Below are 24,734 nucleotides of genomic sequence, written 5' to 3' on the forward strand. Positions count from 1 at the left end.
CAACTTTGAAAAATCATATCTGCCTCAATTTTGATCAAAATTATCTCATTCTTGTGCTCAAATTGAAGCCCCAGATGTCTAGTTTGTGGGAAAATTAACCTCATTCACAGATTCAAAATATTCTGAGAAATATTGATGAAATTGTGAACAGATGTCATTTGTTAGAAAATGGTTTCAACATAATTAACATTAATAGGTCCCAAATTAGCTCTCAATTAACATTAAATGGCTCCTATTACTCCCATTTCAGACTTAATTGATTCCAAATTTACTTTAATTAAAGGATAATTGCACAAATTACTCATTGAATAATTAATATTTAACTATCTAGTTAATTAGGTGTGTGCAACCCTACAATGAAATGTAGTCCTAACCAATCAAATTATGACACATCATCGATCTCAAATTGATTATACTTATAACCAATTGAAATCAATTGTTTATAATCACATATAGTCGGACTCAATTTGTGATAGTGCATTTCAGCCATTAAAACTTGATTAGATGATAACTTTCAATCTGCCGGTCCGATTAGGGCTCACGACCAGTCGATTTGATCATTAAAACATCAAGATCATTTTGGTGAAATGAGATTAAGGATCTAATGACCAGAATCAAGATGCATATTTCCAATGTGAAATCACCTTTTGACCCTCCATGTGAGGTTAAATATGGGTTGCAAAATAGGGTGTCAACAATTATTATATCTTCTTTTCTGTCAATATTAGCTTGGAATTACTCTTCACTAGCTAGCAACCTTTTTCACCTAAAACACTTTTTTTTTTCTTGCACAATAGGATAGGCTCAGACCTACATTGGGAAACAAACGAACAAAAGATAGGTACAAGCCAAATGAAATAATTGAACATGTTGCATTTTAGTGGGAAGTAGTAAGTGTTTCATTCATAATCAACTATAAAGTATATCAAGCATATCTTCTAGTATGCGATATTGATGTGGATAGAATTACTTTGGCAGTGGTATATGGCTGAAATTGTTGAAGACTAAAGAGTGAAGCATAATTTGAACATTATTTGAGGACATAAATCTGGACATTACAGTATGGCCTCTAAACAGTTAAAATAAACAATTGAGGAAGATATTCATATCGATACATCTACATTTTCCAATGTATTTTATTTCTTTCACATTTCAAAATTCTGAGACTAAATAACCAATAGGAATGATCTGGAGCGCACAAAGAAACAAATTGTGAGACATCGAAAGGTTCATTTTTGAGAATATATAGCATAGTTAATTAAGAGTTAATATAAGACACCAATCCAAAAGCTAACCACTTTTTCTTCACCAAGAAACTAAAAACTCAAATAAAGCATAAGAGAGAATTTTGATTTTTTCATTTGGACGAGAGTACAAGTAGACATGGTTTTTTCTTGGGTTTTCTTGGAGAATCAAGGATAATTTGTGATGCTTTGGGTTGTAATTCTCTTCCTCTTCCACAATATCATAACTTCATTGAATCAAAGATAATTTCTTGCACCCATTAGATCCATCTCTAAATCTGGGCTAATCGGCGGATATCAACCGGATAAGCATCCGATGCAGCTTGAGCACTATAAGCTCTCTTGGCCACAATTGCACTCCCTGCCTCAGTTGGATGATAAGCATCCCAAAACAGATATTCATACCTATTTTGACATGGAGTTTGCAAAGGTAGACATGTAATTTGCCCATTATTCCTCCCTACTCCACAGCACCCCGCATTCGTAACCTTGAAACCTGAAATTTACCAAAGAAAGAGAACTATGAATATTTAGTGTCATATTTTAATGACTATTAAAAGTCGTACTCAGTGCACAAAGTTCACAAAATTTTAACTAAAAGAGAATTATTTAACTACCATAAGTTGAAGGGCTGTTTATTATATTTTGGAAGATCCCATAAGAGTCTATATAGATAAATCTTGCATCTGAGAGATTGTTGTTGAGTGTATTGACCAGAGATTTCAACCTGCTGTTGAATATTTGGTTGGCTGAATTGATTCTTTGTACACGTCTTACCATCCGGGCTATTTTGAGCCAATTCACTGGGGCTGCAGCCTATTTGACCAATTCCAAACAAGACCATCTTCCTTGCTCCATAATCATACAAAGACTGTAACATAAACAAACATTTCGGAGTGTTAGATAATTTTCTTAATATTTTTTGTGAATTAAAGAACAATTTCTTCTAACTAGAACTATCATAAAGGGTGCACATATGAGGTAGGCCTGAATGAGGCCCATTTCCTCAAAGCCCAATAAAAAGTAAATGGCTGGTGGAGCCTATATATCTTGGACAACAATAATGGCCTTTTTCCATTATTCCCACCATAAAAATAATTGGCTTTTGATATGTTAAAAGAGTATATGGATAAATTAAGGAAAATTTTCTAAACTTAAATTAAAGAAATATAGTACTGGCCTTGAGTTGCTGATTATATTGATCAATTAGGACATCAGCATATTGTTCAGGTGTATATTGGCTGCTAGTTGAGTAAAATGTGGGCATGAAATAGTTATTAAGATAGTCATTGCTGCCCAATCCAATTGAATATATACACTTGCTCAAATAATTTGCAGCTGAGTCTTCATTCCCTAGCAAGTTTACCACTTGTGAGACTGTGTTTTGGTAGTTTTTCACTTGCCCACTGAAGCTAATCCTACCTCCCTACAAAGACAAAAGGGATACTGTAAGAACCAAGTATAAGACCTATGGGCCTTAGATCACTTTGGGCTCACAATCTATTTGTAGTGGGTTTGAAGATTTCCTACTATGGGTCGTTCTCGGCAGAGAGACTCAAAACAACGCCCTGTGGATATTCACTCCTTAACACTTTTCCCTCAAATTTTCTGAACCCCTTTCTTCTCCCAACTTTCTTCTATTTATAGCCAAGGTTAGTGGGGAGATTATGATTACAGCCACCGTTAGTGCTACTGAAGGTCCAATACTTTCTGATTAAAGTGGAGGTTCAGGTGGGAGGGCGGTGCGGCATTTATGATCTTGGAACTTGGCTCCATCTTGCCCGAGTATGTTCGGCAATTCAGTTTCCTGTGCAAATCACACCTTCCCGGGGACGGGTTATATACATGGCCGGGAACTTTTGTCCGACCACCACTTGGACCCCAATACCTTACACTTGTTTGTTCATCAAGGAAGTTTCAAGAAGGGCTCAGGAGAATTGGACCTTTCTGATGGGCCCGTGCCTAAGGCCGGCATAGGACCGGGCCTAGGGCCTGTATGGGCCTGTGCCCAAGGACGGCATGAGGCTGGGCCCAGGGCCCGTATGGGCCAGGGATCTCGGTGCCGTACAATAGCCCCCCCTTAATTCATACTCGGGCGCCGAGAAGAATCAAGGAGCTGTCTGGGCCTCTTGACCTCGGGAATCTTCTAGCCTGGGACTTCTACTGTCGCTTCTCATTAATATTCATTCTCAAAAGACGCGCCGTTTCGCGGCGCCAATCGCAGTCGTCATCATTGCCTGACGGTTCATGAACCGAAGCGGCGTGCGAATTGATTACGCTTGGCATTCGCTGGGTCGCTCGTACACTGTGCCCATTTATTGCTTGATTAGGCGCTTCTTCTTCCCCCATCTCTTCCTGGTTTTATAAATAGTCCCCCTTTGAACACTATTCTATTTTTCCTTTGCCTCCGATCTTTAGTGCTTACTCTCTGCCGACCACATTTCTGTGCGCTTGCTTGCTCAGTGTTCTTTTCCTCCTTAGAACCCAAAGTAAGTTTTTCTTCCCTTTCCTGTTCCTTCAGCTTTATTTCTTTAAGTTCACTTTCGTAGCTTTTAGGCGTTAGATATGGGTTACTCTTACCTCCTAGAATCCCCTGCTGCTTTGGCCACCTTTAGGAGTAAATTTAACATTCCCGATGACGTGGATGTGGCTTACTGCCATGAGAGTGATATTGAACTCCACCGAAGGCAGGGTACAGCCTTCTTTCCTTTGATGTCCATTTTAGAAGGTGGGGTCAGGTTCCCCGTAGATCCCCTCCTAATAAACGCGCTTACTTACTATGGGCTGTGCCCCGACCAGCTTCCCCCCAATTTTTACCGGGTAGTTAGTTGTGTCATTAAGCTGAACCACATCTTTAACTTACAGTTAGACCACCACGATATTAACCAAATGTATAGGCTCTGTGGGAGCAAGGCCACCAATTATTACCTAAAGACAAGAGATGCTCGGGTACGGCTGATATCATGCCTACCTGATTCGAACAGGAATTCCGCCGGGGAGTTCGTTAGGGTGTGCGGCAATTGGTTTGCCGGGGATATCCCTTGCCCCCTTACACAGCGTGAAGTGGGTTCATACCGTCCCCTCCGTACAATTGCTTTCTTCCCCCCGTACAATCTTTATTATAAGAGACTAATATGTCACCTGTTCTTTTGCAGACGGCAAAGTGTTTGTGCAGGACCTCAGACCCGTCCACGCCAAAGATTTAAACTTCGTCCTCCGTTCCGAGATATACGTGCATTGGGACGAGCAACTACGGGCCTCTCACTTGATCCTTGGAGTGGAGCCGGTTTACTTTACCTGGCAGCCTTTCAAGCAGGCACTGATAGTTGACAGCCCCCTACTATCGTACATAGACGTCCGGTACGTGAACTTTTTGCCGCCGAAGCTTACAACCGAGGAAGCGAGGGAATTTGGTCCGCGATTTACTTGCGCGGACGAGCTAGCCCCTTTGCGAGATGAATCCGCAGAGCAAGCATCCCGACGCCTCAGGGAGATAGCCCACGAAGCCATACAGCAAGAAGAACAAGCGCAACAGCAGCCCGTCCCCGAGAACCCAGCCGCTGTGCCTCAACAACAAGCAATAGAAGCGGCTGCCCTGCTAGCTGAAGCTGTCCGATCTAGCGGAGAGATGGTGTCGAGGAAGGTGATGTCAATAGAACGGTTCGTTTCCGGTGCTCGGCAACCCAATCAGCCCCCGCCTTCTCAGGGCCGGGGCCAATTGCTTCGGCCCTCATCCCCTCCGCAGGCCGGTCTTGCCAAAAAGAAGCAGAAGGTTACCGACCAGCCTTCCACGGTCCCAGTGGATGCCGCTGCCCATACCCCTCCCCGGCCAGAAGGTTCATTCGTTATCCGCGAGCCGCGAACTGAAACTGGCACGGGGGGCGTGTCCTCCTCTCAAGTGGCTCCAGCGTGGAAGCCAAAGTTTATCTTGGACGGCAAGCCTTTGCCCTCAACCGCCTGTGTTCGGATGTGGGACAAGGGTGAGGGCGGCCGTATTGCCCAAACTTTGGCTAAAGCTCTCCTACTCCCCGAGGACGTGCACGCTTTTGAGGATGGATCCGAGGAGTCTGTGGGGCGTCGGTTAGAGTGGCATGCCATTGCAGTAAGAATTTTTTTTTTTTTAATTTTTATTTTTTTTTATTTTTTATGTCTACTCCAATCGAATTTCCTTTTGCTTCCTTTCAAACCTTTTGCTTTCAAGGCCGCTCAAATGGCCCATATTGTGGCTGCCCGGGCGCGGGAGCTTGCCAAGGAGAACGAGCGCAAGAAGGAGGCGTGGGAGTCTGCGGTGAAAACAGCTAAGGAAAAGCTGAAGACTGCTGAGTCTGCTGAGAAAAAGGCCGCTGCTGTTGAGAAGAACCGGTCATTGGCCGAGAAGAGGTGCGCAGAGCTCCTGACTCAGCAAAATGACACGGAGGTCAAGCTAGCAAAAGCCATCAGCCTCAACACCTCCAACGCCGAGGAGATTGCCGACCTCAGGGCAGGCTTGGCAGCCGCGGAGCAAAAATGGTATGATGTCGGTTTTGCTGATGCCGAAAATTCCGCAGAGCCGGTGGTGGCTCGTGCTCGGAATATGGGTTTTGAGGCCGGGTGGTTTGCCGCTCTCCAAGCACTCGGAGTTCTCGAGGATTCCCATCTGAAAGACCCAGGCCAGATCCCATTCCCGAGCCCTGCACCTGCTGCCAAGGAAGCCCCGGTCGCTATTGACGAGGAGGAGACGGCTAGCATGAGGGAGCTGGTTGAACAAATCGATGCTCACGCCGAGCCTGAGGAAATGGAAGTCACTAGTATCCCGATAGTGCAAGAGCTTCTCGGTGAGGTCTCGCCTTTTCCCCTGACCGTCCAGCAAGAAGTGACACCGCCGACCCAACCTCCGAGCTGATTTTACTTTTATTTACTTGCTTATTTTTATTTTGTTGGTTTTATTTGCCTACGTCACCGGGATGTGGTGACCGAACAATTGCCTTAATTCGTTGGTTTTATTTGCCCATGTCACCGGGATGTGGTGACCGAACAATTGCCCCAATTTGTTTTTAATTAGTAGTTCGTTTTCTTTTTCAATTCGTTTGAATGAATTTACATCTATTTATATGTTTTGCTTGAATCACGCCAGTGTTATTGCTGCTTAATAGAATGGTACTCCCGAAAACCTGTTGTGCTATGCTTTCGGCTAATTTAGAGAGCGCTAATGGATTCTGTATTTGCAAGATGGGTTAGGCTTTCATTGGGCTTTGGCTTAACCAAGAATCGTGTTTTCGGCTTTAGGCTATTTGCTTGTAAAGTTTCCACATGCGCGGCGATATTGATCGAACCGAGGGTCAAGTTTCTGTCCTCAGATATTGATTTGTAAGGTTTCCACATGCTCAGCGATATTGGCCGAACCGAGAGTCAGGTTACTGTTCTTAGAGATTATTCGTAATTTTTTCCACCTGCTCAGCGATATTGACCGAACCGAGGGTCAGGTTACTGTCCTTAGAGATTATTAGTAAGGTTTCCACCTGCTCGGCGATATTAATCGAACCGAGGGTCAGGTTACTGTCCTTAGAGATTATTCGTAAGGTTTCCACCTGCTCGGCGATATTGATCGAACCGAGAGTCAGGTTTCTGTCCTTAGATATTGATTTGTAAGGTTTCCACCTGCTCGGTGATGTTGATCGAACCGAGAGTCAGGTTTCTGTCCTTAGATATTGTTCGTAAGGTTTCCACCTGCTCGGTGATATTGATCGAATCGAGGGTTAGGTTACTGTCCTTAGAGATTATTCGTAAGGTTTCCACCTGCTCGGCGATATTGATCGAACCGAGAGTCAGGTTTCTGTCCTTAGATATTGATTTGTAAGGTTTCCACCTGCTCGGTGATGTTGATCGAACCGAGGGTCAGGTTACTATCCTTAGAGATTATTTGTAAGGTTTCCACCTGCTCAGCGATATTGATCGAACCGAGAGTCAGGTTTCTGTCCTTAGATATTGATTTGTAAGGTTTCCACCTGCTCGGTGATGTTGATCGAACCGAGGGTCAGGTTTCTGTCCTTTGAGATTTGATGGTGATTCTCTCGGCGTACGGTTAAGGAGTGAAAAACAGCATATACAAAAGGATTCATCATGCTCTTAATTTCAATGGAATACAAGTTCTGGCTTACACCGATGATTATGCGTAGAATTTCTTCAAGTTGTTGGCGTTCCATGGTCGGGGGAGCGGCCTCTCGTCAAGGTCTTCCAAGTAGTAGGCCCCTGCACCCGCAATAGCTGTGACTCTGTATGGTCCTTCCCAACTCTGAGCGAGCTTCCCTGCAGTCATGTCCCGCATGTTCCCCACTACCCTTCTTAACACTAGTTCCCCGGCACTGAATTCCCTGCTCTTTACATTTCGGTTGTACCTTTGGGCCAGCTTCTGCTGATACTCGGCAAGACGTACGGTCGCAGCCTCCCTGCATTCTTCTAGCCAATCCAAATGTTCCATCATCAGGTCGGCGTTCTGTATGGGGTCAAACCCGGCGACCCGTGCACTGCATAAGCTCACCTCGGTTGGTATAACTGCTTCTGAGCCGTATATGTCAGGGAAAACGGGGTTTCACCCGTGGATCTCCTAGGGGTCGTGCGGTAGGCCCACAATACACTGGGTAGCTCTTCCGCCCATCTTCCCTTCGCTCCGTCCAACCTTCTCTTGAGCCCGTTCAAAATAGTCTTGTTTACCGCTTCAGCTTGGTCGTTGCTTTGTGGGTACGCCGGGGTTGAATACTTGTTCTTGATGCCAAGCTTACTACAAAAGGTCCGGAAAGCATTGCTGTCAAACTGCAGCCCATTGTCCGACACTAGCGAATTCGGCACCCCAAACCGTGTAACTATGTTTTTCCATACGAACTTTTTCACGTCAGAATCCCGGATATTAGCCAAGGCTTCAGCTTCAGCCCACTTTGTGAAGTAATCTACAGCCACCAGTACAAAACGGCGGTTCCCCGTTGCCCGGGGGAAAGGCCCAAGGATGTCAAGCCCCCATTGTGCAAATGGCCACGGGCTGCTGACAGGGTTTAGCTGTCCTGCAGGCTGATGGATCATTGGGGCGTGCTTTTGACACTGCTCGCAACTTCGAACGTATTCGGCGGCATCCTTCTGCATCTGTGGCCACCAAAACCCTTGTGTCATTGCTCTGTGTGCCAAAGATCGTCCCCCGGCATGCCCGCCGCACACTCCCTCATGCAGCTCGGTCAGAAGCTCTTTGACTCTTTCGGGATGTAGGCACAAGAGGTAAGGGCCTGCGAAGGATCTTCGGTACAATTTTCGGTCTGGAGACAGCCAGTACCGGGGAGCCATTCGTCGAATCTTGTTGGCCTCGGCCTCATCCTCCGAAACTTTATCTTCGGCAAGGAAGTCTATGATCGGGCTCATCCAACTCGGACTAGCCACTGCCACCTGCGCAACCTCTACTCCGGCTTGGTCGGGAACATTTTGTACACGGATGCTTGGCTCCCTTACAAGTTCTACAGTGATGAGCCTCGGCGTATCCTCGGTAGCCAATGAGGCTAACGTGGCAAGAGAGTCAGCGTGCTTGTTTTGTGACCGGGCTACCTGGGATATCTTTGCCGTTCCAAACTGACCAATAATCTGCTTTGCCGTACTGAGATAAGCTTTCATTCTGGGGTCCCGAGCTTCGAAATCCCCAGTGATCTGATAAACAACCAGTCGAGAGTCTGAGTAGATCTCTACGTCCTTTGCGCCCAGATGTAATACTGCCCTTAACCCGGCCAACAGTGCTTCGTATTCGGCTTCGTTGTTCGAGGCTTTGAACCCCAATCTGAGGGAGTGTTCCAGTCGTATACCCTCAGGGGTGATTATGACTATACCAGCCCCGGCCCCCATAGCATTCGATGCGCCGTCCACAAATAACCTCCACGGGCGAATCTCCGCACTACAGATTACCTTGCCTTCATTATTGGGTGTAAACTCTGCGATGAAATCAGCGAGAACCTGTCCCTTCACCGAGCTTCTAGGTCGATATCTTATGTTAAACGATCCCAACCGAGTCCCCCATTTGGCAATCCGCCCTGCGAAGTCCGATCTCTTCAATAGTGACTGCAATGGATACTCGGTGAGGACGAACACTGTGTGTGCCTGGAAGTAATGCGGCAACTTTCTCGTGGCGTGCACCAGGGCCAAAACTAACTTCTCAAGAGGCAGGTACCTTGTCTCGGCATCGACCAAGGTTTTGCTCACGTAATACACCGGCATCTGCACTCCCCGGTCTCTTAGCAACACAGCACTTACTGCATGATCGGTGACCGCGAGGTACATAAACAGATCCTCCCCGGGATCCGGGGCCGTCAACCTCGGCGCCTTTGCCAAATATTCCTTTAGCTCTCGAAAGGCTTCATCGCAGCTCTCGTCCCATCGAAACCCCTTCCACTTTTTCAGAAGCTGATAAAACGGCCGGCAACGGTCGGCAGACTTGGAGATAAATCTGTTCAGGGCCGCTAACATTCCAGTGAGCACTTGCACCTCTTTGGGATTGCTTGGTGGTTTGAGGCGGTTCACGGCTTCTATTTGGTCGGGGTTAGCTTCTATTCCCCGAGTAGAGATCAGATATCCCAGGAACTTACCAGCCCCCACTCCGAAAGTGCACTTCTCGGCATTCAAGCGCAATTTGTGCCGACGTAGTATCTCAAACACTCCCCGGAGATCTTCGGTATGCTGCGACTCAATTCTGCTTTTTACCACCATATCATCGATATAAACTTCAACCGTGCATCCAATTTTTTCTCGGAACATTCTCGTCATCATTCGCTGATACGTAGCCCCGGCGTTCTTTAATCCGAACGGCATGACCTCGTAGTGATAATTTGCATTCGGGGAGATAAATGCTGTCTTTTCTCGGTCTTCGGGCGCCAAGGCAATCTGGTGGTAGCCCTGGAAGGCATCTAGGAAGCTCATCCTCGGGTGCCCGTACGTCGCATCTACTAGCTGGTCAATCTTGGGCATCGGGAATGGGTCTTTGGGACATGCCTTGTTCAAGTCTGTGAAATCCACACAAACTCTCCATTTCCCGTTCTTCTTCTTCACCACGACAGTGTTTGCCAACCACTTCGGGAAGAATATCTCCTTTATGGCTCCGGCATCCTTCAGCCGCTGTACCTCCAGATTTACTGCGTCGACGTGTTCCCTCGACGCTCTTCTCGGTTTCTGCTTCTTTGGGGGGAATAACGGATCCACGTTGAGTCTGTGGACAATGAACTCGGGATCTACGCCGGGCACTTCATACGGGCTCCATGCGAAAACATCCACGTTCTGCAATAAGAACAGCAACATATCTACCCTTTCTCGGTCGTTCATGCTTGTACCTATCTGGAAATACTTGTCAGCATCTGGGAGGATTCTTACCTTCAGCACCTCCTCGGCAACGTCCGCCCCAGCTTCCCCCTGGGGTTTCTGTAATTGCTATGAATTTTCTTTCTCGTTCTCCTCAGTTCGACCGAGCTGTTCCTTCTCCCACCGGACCGCGGCGACAAGGCACTGTCTCGCCACCTGTTGATTCCCTCTTACCACGGCAACTCCATTCTCAGTGGGAAATTTTACTTTTACGTGAAGGGTGGACGGGACAGCCCCCATGGCGTGAATCCACGGCCTTCCCAGGATTGCGGTGTACGGTGCGAATGATCGGACCACTATAAATGTAACTATAACTCCCCTTGACTTCCATGTCCACTGGGAGAGAGATTTGCCCCTCGGGAATTACAACCCTCCCATCAAACGAGACCAAGGGCGTGTCATACTTTGCCAAATCCTGGGTCTTTAACCCTAGCCCTTCAAAGAGATCCGGGTACATGACGTCGGCTCCACTTCCTTGATCAATCATTACCCTCTTCACCAGGAATCCGCCTATCCGGGCTGTCACCACCAAAGCATCGTCGTGGGGTTGGACCGTCCCCTCGAAATCGTCTTCTCCGAACGAGATGGTCAGCCGTCCAACTTTCTTCTTCTTCTTGGATGATTCTCCTTCCGCGCAGGCCACTGTCAATATCCTTTTTGCCGCTGCTGCCCTCCTTGGTGCGGCATGTATGACTTCGATTACCCCCAGGGGTGGTGGAAGGGGATTCCTTTTCTGTTGGGCGCCCTGCCCGGTTTCTCGGTCAACGGAATCTGCTACAAACTCTTTCAGGTACCCGGCCCTTGCTAGCTGTCCGAGATGATCTTTTAATACCCGGCACTGCTCGGTTGTGTGCCCCTTGTCTCTGTGATAGGTGCAGTATAGGTTTTGGTTCCTCCGAGATGGGTCGCCCCCCATTTTGTTCGGCCACCTGAAGAATGGCTCGTTTTTGATCCGTTCCAAGATCTTGTGCACTGGCTCTTTAAACACCACATTGACCCCGTCGATTTGCACCTCAGGTCCCTGCATTCTGAAGTCTCGTTTCGGTTTTGTCGGCAAAACGCTTTGCCGAGATCTCCCCACTAAAGGAGCTTTCCCCCTGCTCTGCAGCCGGTCATCTTCCAGCGTTTGTACTCCTCTATGCGTCTCATCAGTTGCCTCATATTCTCGGGGGGTCTTCTCGTCAGTGACTCCCGCAATTCAGAATCCTCAGGGAGCCCCATCCTGAAGGTGCTTGCCGCAATTTTCTCGTTTCCTCCACCAATCTCGTTGTAGAGTTCCCAGTATCGGCTGGCATAACTCCGAAGGGTTTCCCCGACCCTCATCTTCATGGAAAGTAGTGCGTCAACCGGCTGTTGCACCCGGCTACATGTCACGAAACTGCTGCCGAATTCTTGAATCAGCTCGGCAAAGCTGTGTATAGAACCCTTTCCGCAACCCATTGAACCATCTGAGTGCAGTGGAGCCGAGACTAGAGGGGAAAACTTTACACATCAATGCATCGTTGTGCGCATGCAAAGACATCATGTGGATGTAATGACTAACATGCTCCACGGGGTCTGTCCTTCCCTCATACGAATTGAATGGTGGTCGTGTGAATCTGCTCGGCATTGGGGCCCGTTCAATTTCATCGGAGAATGGTGACCGGGCCGCCATCCGCAAGGCCCGGCTCATTGCGTCCATGGAGGCATTGTGGTGCAGTCATTCCTCCGGCGATTCTGATCCTTGGTGATCATAACCATGCGACCGTGAACGGTTCCGCCGATGGCGTGGTTCCCGTGATTGCCGGTGCGACTCTTGGGAACGCGACCGGTCTCGGGATCGATGCGTATTAGACCGGCTGGAGCCCTCGCCCTGGTTTCTCCTTTGCTGGGGGTTGCGATTCCTTTCATCTCGCCGACCCCTTGCTTCCAACTCTAAGTCCATTACCAGTCTGCGTAACCGTTCCAGCTCTCAGTCCCTTTCGTCATGCTGCTGATGCGCCGAGACGTCCGAAACCGTCCAGTGTGTCTAAGCCGACCCTTCTCCCCGTCCGGACCCTTCCTCCCTTCTCGAGTGCTCCCTATCTTCCCGCCGTTTTTGCCTTCTCTCCCTCCATGTTGACCCCCGAGAAGATCCCACGGAGCCGCTTGGTGCACGCTCTCCTGAACGCTCCTCAGACATTCTTGTCGTTTGAGTCTCAGTCGAACCACAGCTTTGTAGGACTGCCCCACGGTGGGCGCCAATTGTAAGAACCAAGTATAAGACCTATGGGTCTTAGATCACTTTGGGCTCACAATCTATTTGTAGTGGGTTTGAAGATTTCCTACTATGGGTCGTTCTCGGCAGAGAGACTCAAAACAACGCCCTGTGGATATTCACTCCTTAACACTTTTCCCTCAAATTTTCTGAACCCCTTTCTTCTCCCAACTTTCTTCTATTTATAGCCAAGGTTAGTGGGGAGATTATGATTACAGCCACCGTTAGTGCTACTGAAGGTCCAATACTTTCTGATTAAAGTGGAGGTTCAGGTGGGAGGGCGGTGCGGCATTTATGATCTTGGAACTTGGCTCCATCTTGCCCGAGTATGTTCAGCAATTCAGTTTCCTATGCAAATCACACCTTCCCGGGGACGGGTTATATACATGGCCGGGAACTTTTGTCCGACCACCACCTGGACCCCAATACCTTACACTTGTTTGTTCATCAAGGAAGCTTCAAGAAGGGCTCAGGAGAATTGGACCTTTCTAATGGGCCCATGCCTAAGGCCGGCATAGGATCGGGCCTAGGGCCTGTATGGGCCTGTGCCCAAGGACGGCATGAGGCTGGGCCCAGGGCCCGTATGGGCCAGGGATCTCGGTGCCGTACAGATACATAGGTGAATTATATGTATATAACACAATATGAAGTCATATTTGCTAGTTAAAAAAGACAGTGCATCAAAATAGTTACCAGTTGCTGCCCAGTTTCCTCCCTAATTCCAGCAGCTGCAGAAGCATAATTCACTCCTTTCAAAATGTCTTGGCCACTTGCACTTACATAGGGAGGTATATAATCATCGAAACCCAAAAGCTGAGCTGTGTAGATATGGAAAAGTATTTTTAGATTCCCAACATGGTGTATACTCAAATATTATGAGTTCAATTACTAAGCTTGGTGTAATTTTTGATTAAAAATATCTTATCCAAATTGCATGGTAGCAACCTTACTCCCAATTCACATAATTATTTCTTAAGTAATGTTTTTGTGTTAACATACGTTAAGGACATTTTTTATGAATCATAATTTAATGAATACAGATCTGGAAGCAAAAACTTTCCCTATCAAAATTTACTTTTTTTTTTTTCCCATAATATTTTTGTGAAGGAAAATAAAAGAGAACATCTATATATAAATATAATCACAAAACATTTGATAAAAAATTTCATAATTGCTGATGTGACCGTTGCTCCAAATAAAACTTTAATTTCATATTTAATGCATGTACAAAAATCATGTGCAACGTAACTAGGCCGGCACACAGCTCAAGATAGGTACAATAAATTACTAATTAATTTGGGACAAAAACTACGATTACAAAGGAAAATAACATATGCTTTTATCAAAGGATTATAATCAATGCACACATGTACCCGAATATTAATTCATATATGGCTGACCATTATTTTCTATTCTAACTAATAGTAATTAGAGTAACTAAAAAAAGACAACCCAAAATCCTCTTCAGGCCAAAAAATAACAATAATAAATAAAAAGGAACCAAATTAGGACTTATGGGAGCAAGATATACTCTATGAAGTCAGTTGAGATACTGGAAAAAAGAAATGAGGAAACAATTTGACTGCTTCACTCGATTAACTCATTGATTTTTTTTTTTTTTTTCTCTTTTAGCAATGAATATAAGCAATCATATATGCCCATGACAATGGTATTTTTTTTCTTGAAAAATATTCAGCATGAAATGAGTTTGAATTGTCACCATGTGTCCCCTAGAACATGACAATCTGCTCTTTACTAAAGACAAGAAAACAAAAATAAATTGCTGTTCTCCTAAAAGGGAACTGTCATTTTTACCAACAATAAACCTAAAAAGACAATTTTTTTCCCAACTAATGAAATGGCATGTTACATTAAGGGTTCGTTTGGATACAACTTATTTTGTAGAAAACTGAAAACTGAAAATAAAAAATAATAATAATTAAAAAGTTACTGCTCATTGGCCGGGTACTGTTTATTGGCCTAAAATGCATTGTTCATATCCCATGAACAGTGCAATAGGCACTAGTTATAAAAAAAAAATAAAAAATAAAAAAAAGGCTAAAACATATACACACTGCGTTTCACCCAAACCCCAAACGCTACCTAAGTACATAAAAATTATGTTAGTAGTAAACCATATAAAAATTGATATTGTTCTAATCACAACTTATCAAGAAGTTGATCGCTTTAGTGGCTAACTAACAAAAACGTTTTCGTTTTTAAGCTAAGTTTAAAGAAAGAGAGGGAGCTCACCAATCACATCAACAATGGTTTTCCCATTGGAAAACCTTCCGGTCGGTCCACTAGGTAAGTAGATCCCATAAGGCAAGTAGTTTGATCTAGCCAACGATTTGAGTTGATTATTATTGCCATTATCCGCTAATGAGTCTCCAAAAATGAAATAACAAGGTACTTGCGGCACTCCATGAACGTGAAGTTGCAGGTTTAAAACCACCACAAGAGCAGCAAATACCAGTTCCCTCATTTTCATCTTGCCCCGCAATTGTGAAAGAAAATGGGAGGGTTTTTTTTTTTTTTTTTTTTTTTTTTTTTTGAGAATCTAAAAAGAAAATGGGAGATGAATATATATGTATAGACAAATCCAGAGTGCATCTAAGGCCGACGGTTTCATTGTAGAAAATGATAAATTTAGAAAGGCATACATTAGGCTGATAATCTGTTTTAATTTTTTTAATTCAAAACAGTGCACGACAACCTAGATTTGGTTCTTGGCAAACTATTGTTAACTTTGACTAAAATTTAATTGAGCCAAAACTTCCTTTCTTTTTTTATTTTTTATTTTTGATCAATGATACATGTACGGTTCTCATCTGAACTCACTAATAATATCACATTTTACTTTCCAATAATTTCCCACTGTATTAGCTATTTGTGTAAAACAATTGGTGTCTTTAGCAATTTCCTTTATTTGTTACCCATATTGAGACTAGCTCTATGCTAATAAAAACGCAAACAAGGAAGCAAGATAATTTTGGTAGTACTATATCTTAGCAAAAGAAGAGAAACATTAATTTTCTACGTTTTTTTTACCGGTCTCACCAGCCAATTGGGGATTTCTATGCGCTACTAGTGTGGATCTATAGGTTTATTTGGTATTCTATACGCGTGTACGGTCACCATGCTTGGTAATGAATGTATGTGGTTGTAGTCGATTGTGCTGGTTATGGCTTTGGGAAATGGCATGGTAGCAACTCTATCTGTGTGCATGGGTGATTAGTGAAAGAGTGGAGTTGTGGTGAGAGATTGAGAGAGAGAGAGAGAAAGAAAGAAATAGTAAAAAGAATATTTAAATGGAATAGTGAAAATAAATAGAGAGTTTGAAGTATGTAAAACAGTAAAAGTGAAGAAGGAGCTTGCAAATAGGGCCTAGTTTGCACCAAATTTGTCAACCTAACCCAATGCTTGAAGTTGGGTTTTGCGTGGATTGATGGGTTGTTTGGAACTTTTTTTTAACCTTGAGTTAGGTTGGGTTTGAGTTAATAACTTTTCCAACTCATCTAACCCAACCAAATTAAACATGTATATGACTTTATTTTATAACACTTATTTTGATAATTTGCTTTAATTTATATTGGTATTTTGATTAATTTAAACTTTTGTAGTATAATTTAGCCATATGAGTAAATTGTAACAAATTATTGAAAAAATTGGCACAAATAGTTAATGAATTTTTTTTTAACAATTTATTTTCACCATCTATGAGTGTTCTAGTTATTGGTTGCTGGGAATCTTTGGAAGTTTAAGCCAAAAATCTAAGTTTCACTTAGTGACTAGCGGTTGGTTGCTCAACTCGATGAAGTTAGATGCTCGCGAGAGCTCAAAAGGCTCAAGTACTTAGGGAGATGTAGGCTTGGAGCATCTACTTCAATATTGTACTACATCTATTCTACAATGGATTTCCAATTGTGTAAGTCGACAAAGAGGTTTTTTTTTTTTTTTTTACTGGGGGCTCCAATTTTCTCTTCTAGAACACACTTTAGTGTTTTTGTGTGGTTTGACCACTTTTTTTTCCTTCACTTTAAATTGCTTTACATTCAATTTTAATTACTTAAATATGTTTGCAATGGAAATTGGTTAATCACTTACATTGGACATCATTTGTTAAGTAGGTTTAAAAGTGGTTAAGCCATAAAATTGTTTGTCGGGGGTCTAAATATTGTGCTAGTTTGTGTTAGCATATCTTTCAATTTCCAAAAAAACCTTCCCTGAATTCTTATATCAAGTCAATCATCAATGTCATGATCAAAAGCATGTCAAGAAAGACGATAAAAACAGATATGCCCCTCTTTTACAAAATAAATATATAAATCTACAGTCACCAACTGGTCATGAAATTATCTGATCTGCTATATCATGGATCGTGCTTCTTCGCGTGCTTTTTTCTTCCTCAGCCTTGTCCATCGAAGCCAGATTTGACGTGTAGCTATATCATATTTCAAGTTGCATTTCATTATTATATCTTCTTTTCTGTCAATATTAGCTTGGAATTACTCTTCACTAGCTAGCAACCTTTTTCACCTAAAACACTTTTTTTTTTCTTGCACAATAGGATAGGCTCAGACCTACATTGGGAAACAAACGAACAAAAGATAGGTACAACCCAAATGAAATAATTGAACATGTTGCATTTTAGTGGGGACAAGTAACTGTTTCATTCATAATCAACTATAAAGTATATCAAGCATATCTTCTGGTATGCCATATTGATGTGGATAGAATTACTTTGGCAGTGGTATATGGCTGAAATTGTTGAAGATTGAAGAGTGAAGCATAATTTGAACATTATTTGAGGACATAAATCTGGACAATGCAGTATGGCCTCTAAACAGTTAAAATTAACAATTGAGGAAGATATTCATATCACTATATCTACATTTTCCAATGTATTTTATTTCCTTCACATTTCAAAATTCTGAGACTAACTAACTAGTAGGAATGATCTGGAGCGCACAAAGAAACAAATTGTGAGACATCAAAAGGTTCATTTCTGAGAATATATAGCATAGTTAATTAAGAGTTAATATAAGACACCAATCCAAAAGTTAACCATTTTTTCTTCACCAGGAAACTAAAAACTCAAATAAAGCATAAGAGAGAAAATTCTGATTTTTTCACTTGGACGAGAGTACAAGTAGACAGCAATTTCGAGGTTTTTTCTTGGGTTTTCTTGGAGAATCAAGGATAATCTGTGAGGCTTGGGTTGTAATTCTCTTCCTCTTCCACAATATCATAACTTCATTGAATCAAAGATAATTTCTTGGACATGATGACTTCATTGAATCAAAGATAATTTTATATAGTGTTTCATGTCATGTGGATCTCAAATATTGGGTATAAACTTGAGAAAATCTATAAATCTGTTTATTATAGAAGATTTATTTGGAGTTGGATCCTTTTTTTTTTTTTTCGTCATTGAAACAATGTTTCATATCAATCTTTGGTATTCTTGTGTGTGATTGATGTGTTTTTTTTTATTGGTGTGACCAATAAGAAAACACATCAATCACACATAAGAATTGGTTCCGAAATTTTTCAAAGAGATAAAAGAATGAGGAAGATTAACAAAACATTAACCCAAAAATACCAAAACTTTTGAGCTAGAGATAAGATGGTATTAGGAGGAGAAAGAGAGAGCAAAGTATAATTTAAAATAATAAAAATAAAAATAAAAAACTCAATGAGGTTTGGATCAATTCAAAACACACACACGTGCTATCAATTTTGTATAGTTGACTGTTGAGGTCTAGGAATTGACTAAATTGTCCCTTCCCTCAAAATTTTCTCATCTATTACTCACAGAAGTGGTCGTGTACGTGCACTACACATGACCATTATATTACTATAAGCAAATCATTTTTTCATTAAAATTTAATATAAGTCAATTTATAATGCATGACATGTGCGTTCAATTGATCCATCTCTGACAACTCCTTTGGCTTCTCCCCATCTCTGACAGCATCATCAGCATCTTCTCACAACAACTAAGGAGTTGGTTCTTTTGTTTTGTTTTTTCTTGTGTTGTAATGGGATTTTAGTTGATTGTGATAGTTCCTATTCTTCTATTTGTAATATTCCAAGGTGTCATTGAAAAGAAAATGTAAACAAAGAGCTTTACTACAGGTCGATATTGAATTCAATCTTTTTAAAAATTTCCATACATTTATATACTCCGCATACAACAAATTGAATGGGGAGATAATGATATTATCATTATAAACATCTTACACTCATAGCAACTTATCAATAAAAAAGAAAAATATTAGACTCATAGCAACAATAATAGTGATACAGAAAAATATAACAAGAACTTTCTATCTTATTGAGCCAGCTGCACCCATTAGATCCATCTCTAAATCTGGGCTAATCGGCGGATATCAACCGGATAAGCATCTGATGCAGCTTGAGCACTATAAGCTCTCTTGCCCACAATTGCATTCCCGGCCTCAGTTGGATGAAAAGCATCCCAAAACAGATATTCATTCCTATTTTGACATGGAGTTTGCAGAGGTAGGCATGTAATTTGCCCATTGTTCCTCCCTACTCCACAGCATCCGGCATTCGTAACCTTGAAACCTAAAATTTACCAAAGAAAGAGAACCATGAATATTTTGTCATATTTTAATGACAATTAAAAGTCGTACTCAGTGCACCAAATTCAAAAAGTTTTAACTAAAAGAGAATTATTTAATTACCATAAGTTAAAGGGGTGTTTATTATATCTTGGAAGATCCCATAAGAGTCTATAAAGATAAATCTTGCATCTGAGAGATTGTTGTTGAGTGTATTGACCAGAGATTTCAACCTGCTGTTGAATATTTGGTTGGCTGAATTGATTCTTTGTACGCATGTCTTACCATCAGGGCTATTTTGAGCCAATTCACTTGGGCTGCAGCCTATTTGACCAATTCCAAACAAGACCATTTTCCTTGCTCCATAATCATACAAAGCCTGTAACATAAACAAACATTTCGGAGTGTTAGATAATTTTCTTAATATATTTTGTGAATTAAAGAAATTTTCTTCTAACAAGAACTATCATAAAGGGTGCACATTGAGGTAGGCCTGAATGAGGCCCATTTCCTCAAAACCCAATAAAATATAAATGGCTGGTGAAGCCTATCTTGGACAACAATAATGGCCTTTTCCATTATTCCCAGCATAAAAATAATCGGCTTTTGATATGTTAATAGAGTATATGGATAAATTAAGGAAAATTATCTAAAATTAAATTAAAGAAATATAGTACTGGCCTTGAGTTGCTGATTATATTGATCAATTAGGACATCAGCATATTGTTCAGGTGTATATTGGCTGCTAGTCGAGTAAAATGTCGGCATGAAATAGTTGTTAAGATAGTCATTGCTGCCCAATCCAATTGAATATATACACTTGCTCAAATAATTTGCAGCTGAGTCTTCATTCCCTAGCAAGTTTACCACTTGTGAGACTGTGTTTTGGTAGTTTTTCACTTGCCCACTGAAGCTAATCCTACCTCCCTACAAAGACAAAAGGGATACATAGGTGAATTATATGTATATAACACAATATGAAGTCATATTTGCTAGTTAAAAAAGAGAGTGCATCAAAATAGTTACCAGTTGCTGCCCAGTTTCCTCTCTAATTCCTGCAGCTGCAGAAGCATAATTCACTCCTTTCAAAATGTCTTGGCCACTTGCACTTACATAGGGAGGTATATAATCATCGAAACCCAAAAGCTGAGCTGTGTAGATATGGAAAAGTATTTTTAGATTTCCAACATGGTGTATACTCAAAATTGCATCCAAATTACTAAGCTTGGTGTAATTTTTTATTAAAAATATCGTATCTTAATTGCATGGTAGCAACCTTATTCCCAATTCACATAACTATTTCTTAAGTAATGTTTTTGTAGATTCTCATAAAAAAAAAAAAAAAAAAGTAATGTTTTTGTGTTAATATACGTTAAGGACATTTTTTATGAGTCATAATTTAATGAATACAGATCTGGAAGCAAAAACTTTCCCTATCAAAATTTTTTTTTCCCCTTAATATTTTTGTGAAGGAAAATAAAAGAGAACGTCTAAATATAAATATAATCACAAGACATTTGATAAAAAATTTCATAATTGCTGATGTGACCATTAGTGCTCCACATAAAAGCTTCAATTTCATATTTAATGCATGTACAAAAATCATGTGCAACGTAACTAGGCCGGCGCACAGCTCAAGATAGGTACAATAAATTACTAACTAATTTGGGACAAAAACTACGATTACGTACAAAGGAAAATAACACATGCATGCTTTTATTAAAGGGTAATAATCAATGCACACATGTACCCAAATATTCATTCATATATGGATGACCATTATTTTCTATTCTAACCAACAGTAATTAGAGTAACTAAAAAAAGACAACCCAAAATCCTCTTCAGGCCAAAAAATAACAATAATAAATAAAAAGGAACCAAATTAGGACTTATGGGAGCAAGTTATACTAATATACTCTATGAAGTCAGTTGAGAAGCTGGAAAAAAGAAATGAAGAAACAATTTGACTGCTTCACTCGATTAACAATTTGACTTTTAGCAATGAATATAATTAATCATATATGTGAATAGTCACCATGTGTCCTCTAGAACATGACAATTTGCTCTTTACTTAAGACAAGAAAACACAAATAAATTGGTGTTCCCCTAAAAGGGAACCGTCATTTTTACAACTAATGAAATGGCATATCATATTAAGTGTATAAAAATTATGTTAGTAGTAACCATAGAAAATTAATGTTGTTCTAATTACAACTTATCAAGAAGTTAATCACTTTAATGGCTAGCTAACTTAAACGTTTTCGTTTTTAAGCTAAGTTTAGAGAAAGAGAGGGAGCTCACCAATCACATCAACAGTGGTTTTTCCATTGGAAAACCTTCCAGTCGGTCCACCAGGGAAATCGATCCCATAAGGCAAGTAGTCTGATCTAGCCAACGATTGGAGTTGATTATTATTGCCATTATCCACCAATGAGTCCCCAAAAATGAAGTAACAAGGTACTTGGGGATCCCCTTCTACCCCATACCATAAACTCGACATCAACACTACTGCACACACAACCCACATTTTGTTATACTCCATTGCAAAATAAGCAAGCACCTAGAAATGTAAAGCAAAAGAATGGAGGAACTTAATAGTTCCCGTGTGTTTGAGCGTGGAATTTAAAAAGCTATGGATAAGTATATATAGAGGGGAGTGACCAAAAAAAAAGTGAACTTGTTTTTGGTATACAGTTAAGAGAGTTGGTTAGAAGCATTTATTTCACGCGGATATAATGTGAGACTACTGTATAGCAAATAATAAGGCCGCGCGGCGCTGACACCTCTCTGCTCTAAATTTTTTGTGGGAAATGAAATATATTGGATTTGGAATTTCAAACTTCGAAGTGTTGTAAATAGTAAAAATGCATTGTCGGTTATCAGTAGTAGTCTTTGCTAATGAACCTTTAATCAATTTATCATTATCTTCTTAATCATGCATTAATAATGGCCAAAGTAATCACTATGAAAATGCATTTTCTTTTATATACAAGCGCATGAGTTCAATGAGGTTTTTCGCAACTGTCATGTTATTAAGTTTTTTTTAGGGGTTTTCTTCTCCAAAAAAAAAATGTGTATATATATATATATATATATATGTATATGGATTTATCATTTCTTTTCATGTGAGATTACTTACTCAGCATTATAACCTCACAAGTGGATTTCAGTTAGTTCAACTGATAAAATCTCTGATAATTAAATAATAAATCTGGGGTTTAATTCTTGCCTACACCTAAAACTGATTAATATTTTGGTTTGATGATAAAGTACTATCATCAAAAGTGGATGTCATAGGTTGAAATTCTTTCAAAAATAAAATTAAACATTACAACCTCACCGGATTCTATATAATTGTGCAAAAAGTTGCATACATTTAGTACCAAAAGCACTGTAAAATTTTCCGTCAGATTACTAGAGTTGTAACATTAGTAAAAGAGTAAGAGAAAGGATACTCTATAAGAGCATTCTCATCAACCATTGTAAAAATTTTAGTATTTATAATCTCAAAACACTTCTTTTACAATTTTAACAACTCATTTTACAATATACCAAACATCAAAACTTCTATTTTTTTTACAACTTCATTTAAATATTATTTCTTTATAATTTTTTATTCCTTTTTTGTTTTTATTTTTTTCATCCTCTCTCTCTGGTCTTTCCCTCTCTCCCTCTTGATCTCACTGTCTCAACCCAACAATCATACCCACTACTGGCCACTAACCACCACAATTCCAACGACCACCACAACGATCAGAGACCAATGCCGATCAAGTCAATGACCCACGCCGATGAGACCGATCAAGTTAACAATCAACGCCGATCAACTCAATGATCCACGCCGATCACGTCGATGATCCACAAACGCAGACCCACAAACCCAGACCCATGAACCTAGACCCACAAACCCAAACCCATGAAATCAGACCCACAAACCCAAACCCACAAAATCACCGGAGCACATCAGACCACCACCCACGACCATCGCCAGAGCACAATCATCAGTAGAACACACTCATTAGCGAACCACATCGACGAAGCATAGAGAGAGAAGAGAGAGAGCCATTGAGGTAAATAAAAAAGAATTTTTCTTTTACAATCCAACTACAGTACATTCTCAAATATGAGATTGTACTGTAGGTAAATCTTAAAAATTTGAAGATTTAGCAGCCTTAATGTAGAGGCATTTTTATCTCAAAAATGCTAAAAAAAATAGCATTTTTAGCATTTGAGAGCTTTATTGTGAACGCTCTAAGGCACAACTGAGTGGTACTGGTAGCAGTGCATGCATTTAGTACCAAAAGCACTGTACAAAACCTTCCGTCAGGTTACTAAAATTGTAACATTAGTAAAAGTGTAAGAGAAAGGATACTTTAGAAAGCAGCAGTGCAAGCATGCCTCCAAAACGTTGAGTCATTTGTCTCAAATTATTCGTTTCCTGATGATGAACCGGGATGATTTTCTAGATATGGCACTCATCAATACTGAGATGGAAAATCTACTATTAATGTTTCTCTAGCTGCTGAAGTGGGGTTGTATGTGTTTACGTACATTTTCACTCTGCTTTGTGTGGATTCAACTTTGCTCTTGTACTAGATCTCCAATATCAATCTAAGTAGAGCCATTGACATGCCCATTACATGAGCAATACGTGAATTAAGTTCAACTCAACCAGTTAATATCACTATTGAACAAGAAAAATTTCCTATTAATGAATTAGGTTAGCACATCCTTAACATTGTTAATTGTATTGATGAATGTGTTGCAAAAACGTCAGCTAAAATCAGCTACCCAATGCCTACGTACAAGAGCTCACACTTTTAGACCAATTGTTTGTATATATCATATATGGGCCCTGGTGATCTGTCTATTGCATGTGAAAAACAGAAACAAAAATTTAGACTGTTCAACCACTTGGACATTTCCCACCAAAAGCAAACACACACCACTTTAGATTCTCAGAAAACAATATCCTTTGGATTATTACTTAAAACCAATTTAATTAGAGTGGAAAAAGAAAAATCAAAAGCCCTCTTTCTCTTTATGTATTTCATTAATTATATAATGATTATGTTTTTCTTGTTTTTCATCTCACTTCACTTCTTTTTCTTTTCCGGTAAAAAGTTTTTAAAAATATCTCCTAATTAAACCAATGCCATTTAGGAGATATTTTATAAACTTTTGTGGAAGGAAAAAAAAATTAGCTTTGATTTTATATTTTCCATGAAAATAATGACAAAACTTTCTTTAAATGACTTATTAATAATTGTTTTAAATACATCAGTTAACATAAAACTTACTAAGAGC

At 40.9% G+C, this 24,734-nt stretch overlaps 1 protein-coding gene and 1 pseudogene across 1 annotated transcript; both read right to left on the minus strand.

Annotated features, from left to right (window-relative positions):
• Positions 1-1,472: 1,472 nt before the first annotated feature.
• Positions 1,473-15,322, minus strand: LOC115990669 (annotated as a pseudogene).
• A 3,646-nt stretch (positions 15,323-18,968) lies between these two features.
• LOC115991764 (GDSL esterase/lipase At5g45670-like) lies at positions 18,969-22,063 on the minus strand. The gene is made up of 5 exons (XM_031115668.1): positions 21,729-22,063; positions 20,454-20,578; positions 20,109-20,354; positions 19,551-19,806; positions 18,969-19,431 (listed from the first exon to the last, which is right to left on the minus strand). Exons 1-5 carry the CDS (start codon positions 21,967-21,969, stop codon positions 19,208-19,210), a joined length of 1,092 nt encoding a protein of 363 aa, XP_030971528.1. The 5' UTR covers positions 21,970-22,063; the 3' UTR covers positions 18,969-19,207.
• Positions 22,064-24,734: the final 2,671 nt, after the last annotated feature.

Source organism: Quercus lobata, chromosome 5 (genome assembly GCF_001633185.2).
Source record: "Quercus lobata isolate SW786 chromosome 5, ValleyOak3.0 Primary Assembly, whole genome shotgun sequence".
NCBI lineage: Eukaryota > Viridiplantae > Streptophyta > Magnoliopsida > Fagales > Fagaceae > Quercus > Quercus lobata.